General features: G+C 34.5%; 1 protein-coding gene across 1 annotated transcript in view; it reads right to left on the bottom strand.

Annotated features, from left to right (window-relative positions):
- The window catches only part of LOC106867941 (dynamin-1-like protein), a 73730-nt gene that overhangs the window by 39310 nt on the left and 28754 nt on the right, over positions 1–5666 (bottom strand). The window contains exons 2-3 of the mRNA XM_052974925.1: positions 2787–2934; positions 687–808 (exon numbers count right to left, since the gene is read on the bottom strand). Of these exons, the coding sequence (XP_052830885.1) occupies positions 687–808; positions 2787–2934 (270 nt within the window). The remainder of the gene's footprint in view (positions 1–686; positions 809–2786; positions 2935–5666) is intronic.

Genomic DNA, 5666 nt, shown 5'->3' with positions numbered 1-5666 from the left:
AGATTCATTCTAGTAATTGCGAAATCGGTCGATACACAATTAAGTTTATTTAAAAGAAAGTTGGTCATCTTCTGTTGGTTGTTTTTTCCTCGCATTAGGTACTAAATGTGGTTATTTTGAGAAGTCCACTGTGTGGCGTTATTTTTCTGTAATAATGCCCTTTATATAAATATAAACGAATAATTATATTCTTGGGAATAGAAATTTCCCTTATGAATTTTTTTACACACTGGCTTCTTGATAAAATTCTTGTAAAAGAGTTTTATCCTTTTTTGAATTTATTTATCATATATATATATATATATATATATATATATACTTGCGATCTCAGTTTTCATCTACCAAATCCACTCCAGGATTTGGGTGACCTGGTGCTATAGTAGAAGACACTTGTCCAAAGTGTCATACAGTCGGACTGAACCTGAAATAACCTGGTTGGGAAGCAAAATTCTTAACCACACACCCTTGCCTGCACCTATACATAGTTTGTAAAGCAGGAAGAAAAAACTAATAGATCAAAGAAAAGCAAGTGAATATGAGGAGGGTCGGAAATAAATGTAATTTTTATTTATATAAGTTTTGACTCACACTTTGTATATACAATGGTGGGTAAAAAAGTAATGCAAATAAAAAATGGAATTCCTTTCTGGCTCACTCTTCTAACTGAAAATCATAATTTTACTCACCTTATTTGTCCCTGTCATCCGTTCTGTCTCAGCCTTAATTTCCTGTCGAATTTCTTCAAAATCGCCATAGATTTTGTTTTTGGTGTGAAGGAATTTGCCCCATTCTTCAATATGTTCTCCATCTAGAAAATAACAGAAAGCAACATGTCAAAATGTCTGAAAGATCTGAAATGAATTTTTAATAAGATTGACCTGAGTTTTGGTATTTCACTTGCTTCGGGCAAAAATTACACTGTCTAACATGATTTTTGTCCTTGGGCAGCAGCTGTTATTTTTTATTTGCTTACTCCTAGAAAGTATAAAAAATGGCTAATATTTCTTTCAAGCTTTACTTTTGTTACGATATTTATTCAAATCTCAAAGAATTCCTATCAACACATGGCTATGATGCTCCCCCACTACTCCTGCTCATCGTCAGGGATGCACATATTGTCAGCCACTAAGGGACATGTTCAAGTGGTTATGGTCAAACAACTGACAGTCAAATCAGTATTGAGCAGAATATTTGCTACAGCGATATTTCTGCTTCAGCAACTCAGCACTGAATCAGTCTGAAATGTAATGGGAAAAAGATCAGCTTCAACACATTGATGTCCAGGTCACAAAAGCTAAGTTTGAAGGGAATAGTAGTCATTTCCTTTGATTTCTAAATAGGAGCAAATAGGAAATAACACTTACTGACCAAAGACAAAAAAAAATTTTTTTAATTTTGTTACATAGTGTTATTTTCAGACTACTAATTTCATATTTACAGACAATGATTTTATTTTTTATCATGTGAGGGTTATAAACAAGTATTATCATCATCATCATCATCATCATCATCATCATCATCATACAAGCAATGTTGTTTGTTTCCAATCTTCTGTGAAAATCATGTCTGGCTATGGAGAAATATTACCTTACTTGGAAACAGGTGAGGGTTAGCAACAGGAAGGGCATCTGATCATAGAAAATCTGCCTCAACAAATTTCAGCCAACTTGTGTAAGCATGGAAAAGTGGATAGTAAATGATGTTGACAATAATGATGGTGATGATGTACATCAGTGGTTCTCAACCGTTTCTTACCCAGAGACTCCGCTGATTCCTATTCTACTTGGATGGTCTCTCATAGCCATTTGAGGTTTAAAATAACTTATTACCTGGTGCCTTGCCATACTCAAGAAGACCCATAACCCGCAACAGAAGTGTTAAGACTGATACTGTTGGTGGTGTAAAACACTTGTGATAGTGCCATGTAAAAGCACTCAGCACACTGTAAAGTGGTTGGCATTAGCAAGGTCATCCAGCCATAGAAACCATGTCAAATCAGGGTGGAGCCTGGTGCAGCTCCCCAGCTGGCCAGCTCTGGTCAAACTATCCAGCCAATGCCAGCATGGACAACAGACATTAAATGATGGTGATTTTTATAATTAGATATTATTAGAAAAACTGTATAAAAAAAATATTTTGTGTGAAGTAGAGTAATGTAGAAGTATGACAGATTTAGTCCATATAAATTTTGACAACAAAATCTTATATGGACTCCAAAGAGCCACATGGACCTACCCCTGTTGAGAACCACTGATTAAATAAATTAAAATGTAATGTTGAAGATTACCATTACTGTTGCCATTCCCATCCCCTTCATCATCATTTTAAGCCCATTGGTTTCCCAGCTGGTTTGGGTTGGACAAGCTGCCAAGGTCACATAATGAAGTACAGATGCTTGCTTAACCCTTTAGCATTCAGTAAATTACTGTCAAATATAATACTTTTTCATTCACATTGTTTTTAACTAATCATACATTATCTCATAGCTTTGAAATCTTGATGATGTGATAAGTATATTTTTAGAATGGCATTGAAGGGTAGGTACGACAGGTAGAATCTGACTGGTTAGAACATAAAACAAGTAATGTATTTGGGCCAATATGGCCAGTTTAAATGAACCAGAGGACCACATTTCATTTGTGTTTCTTTCTTGGCTTGCTATTTACGGATGGATGCTTTTCCTAACACTAACCACTATACAGAATGTAATGTGGCCCTTTACTGTGGAACCAGTATGTCCTCAAAAAAAAGACAGAAAGGTTCTTACAAAACAAAAAATTACTCACCGCTTGATTCTTGTCGCCGAGTTTCAATTTCAGATTTACCTATGTGTATCAATTGAAGAACAAGAGGCCGTCTGGTGACTATACCAGATCCCCGAGGTAGAAAATCTTTCCCTACCAAACTCTCCAAAACAGAGCTTTTACCAGAACTCTGGAAAGATAAAAAAAAAAAAAAAAGAATTAAAAAACCCCCACAAGAATGAAACATCTTAATAAACTAACTCGTTCTTTATTAAACAAGATGAAAGGCAAAGTTGATGTTGGAAGGATTTGAACTACCAACACCTGCCAAACTACCTTATCTTTATAACAATAGCAATTACAGATTTTGACATAAGGACAGTAATTTCAGGAAAGTGGATAAGTTTATTACATTGACCCCAGTGCTCAACTGGTATTTATTTTATTGACCCTGGAAGGAAGAAAGGCAAAGTCGACCTCAGTAGAATTTGAACTCAAAATGTAAAAACGGACTAAATGAAACTAAACATTTTGCTCAGCATGCGAACAATTCTGCCAGCTCACTGCCTTAATAATAATAATAATAATAATAATCATACATAACCTGAAAAAACATCTGGACACTTTAGAAATACCCTACAATCTTGGTGTATTGCAAAAAATTGGCTTTACTTAGAACTGCATGCATACTCTGTAAGGTACAGTCTGTCTGAGGTACTTGTTGTGACTTGACAGACAGTACAAACCCCCAGTACACACAATACCTTCAATCTACTACATCACAATATTGGATACTGTGTGACGTCTTCAATAATAACAAACCCAATGAATTCTAACCTAAAATAAATAACACCATATACAATTTTTAAATAACCTCTACCTCATACATAGTTTGCAAATCACTAAACACACACACAGTTTACTAATTATTTAAGTGTATCAAGGAGAAACTTCTATGTAGCCATTCAACTTGCTAGAAATAACAGCTAAACCTTTTTTCAAAAAACTCAATCAGAACACATTGAACAATGAAATTCCAGATATACAAAAAGACAAGATCTTTGTAACTGGAATTACTGTAGAAAGTAGTAGATATGCAGAGATTACAACAATGGAGATTATATATATATATATATATTTCGTTTTTGGATTTGGTTTGCAGGATTCTTTATGTGAGTTTGTGTGAGAGTCAAGACTATTGAAAAGGTTGCAAGACCCAACGAAAATTTTAGGAAAATAAAAATAAGGAATAAGTGGAAATTTTACCGATGAGTGTGTTAAATTATAAGGCACAAAAAGAAAATGACTCTCAGGAGTATATATATATATATATATAATCAATTTCAAAACACAACCAAAAGAGCTACTAATAGTTTCATGCTATTATGATACTTGAACAAGAATATTTATAAAATATGCCATGCCTCTTAAAGAAATCTTTCAGGCCCTGTTTATTTGTTATATATATATTCATTTAGTTTTAGGTGAGTTCTGAGATCAAAGACACCCCAGCCATGACAATGCAATATCAGTTTCAATCTTTAGCATTTAAATTTAAACCAGCCACATATAGCACAAGTGTTTTATATTAACACTGGTCAGATTCAGCCTCTCACACCTACCCTACAATTTCATTCTAAAAATAAACAATCACATCATTGAAATCTCAGAGCTATGAGATAATGCATCATAAATTCAAAACAATGAAAAATAAATAGGCATTACATTTCACAGAGTAATCTTAATTTTAAAGGGTTAAACACAGTATATCTAGCACATAAACAAACGTATCATTTTATCTTTCTGCTTAAAACGATGGAGTATCATTTGAAAATTTTGGCTACTATTTCTAATGAGTCATCTGACTACATAGAGGCTCCCTTACTGGCTAGTTTGTACATTCAAGCAAGGAACATAACTCTGTCTTTCATCAGCATCATAGCACAAAGTTAATATTAAAATATTGAAAAATATTCCTTACATCTATCTAAAACATCAGATATCAATTTCTGATTGAATTTCATTTTATTTATGTATTTAGCCTTGTCATTGATGACAAATGTAACAATGTAATCCTGGAAATAATGTTGACACAGAATCAGGGCAATGGCTTAGTAAGTAGTAGTTAAGGAAACTGTTTAGAGTTGTAGTAGTAGTGAGAATATCCCATCCAACATCCATTGAAATAAAAGACATGGAAAGTAGATACAACAAAGAATATAGAAGAAGAAACAACATGTCAGAGTGGTTACACAGGAATGAGCTGATGTATGTGATTACAATTATAAAAATTGATTCCTCAAAGATAATGAGGTTATGTAGCATTCATTCATATAAATACATCTCTAAGACCAATTACCTGATGATCACGGCTGTGTGGTATGAAGTTTCTTTCCCAACTGCATGGTTTCAAGTTCAGTCCCACTACAAGGCACCTTGGGCAAGTGTCTTCTATGATAGCTCCAGGCCAACAAAAGCCTTGTGAGCGGATTTGGTAGAAGGAAATTAAAAGCTTGTCGTGTGTGTGCGTGCGTGCGTGTGTACATGCACGTGTTTTGTGCACGTATCAGTCCTTGCTTTGACTTGGTGTGATAGTTGTAAACAAAGATCAGCGTCACTCAAGCAGTGTCTTTCATTGCCAATCTTCCATGTCTGGTCATGGGGAAATATTACCTTACTTGGAAAAGTGAATGTTAAAATAACGGCAAAAATTATTATATAAATGTCTATATATATATATATATATATATATATACATATATACAACGGGCTTCTTTCAGTTTCCGTCTACCAAATCCACTCACAAGGCTTTGGTTGGCCCGAGGCTATAGTAGAAGACACTTGCCAAAGGTGCCACGCAGTGGGACTGAACCCGGAACCATGTGGTTGGTAGGCAAGCTACTTACCACACAGCCACACCTA

The sequence above is a fragment of the Octopus bimaculoides genome, chromosome 20 (assembly GCF_001194135.2).
Source record: "Octopus bimaculoides isolate UCB-OBI-ISO-001 chromosome 20, ASM119413v2, whole genome shotgun sequence".
Classification (NCBI taxonomy): Eukaryota; Metazoa; Mollusca; class Cephalopoda; order Octopoda; family Octopodidae; genus Octopus; species Octopus bimaculoides.
The sequence above is the reverse complement of the archived record's forward strand: the minus strand, read 5'-3'. Positions and strand labels throughout refer to the sequence as shown.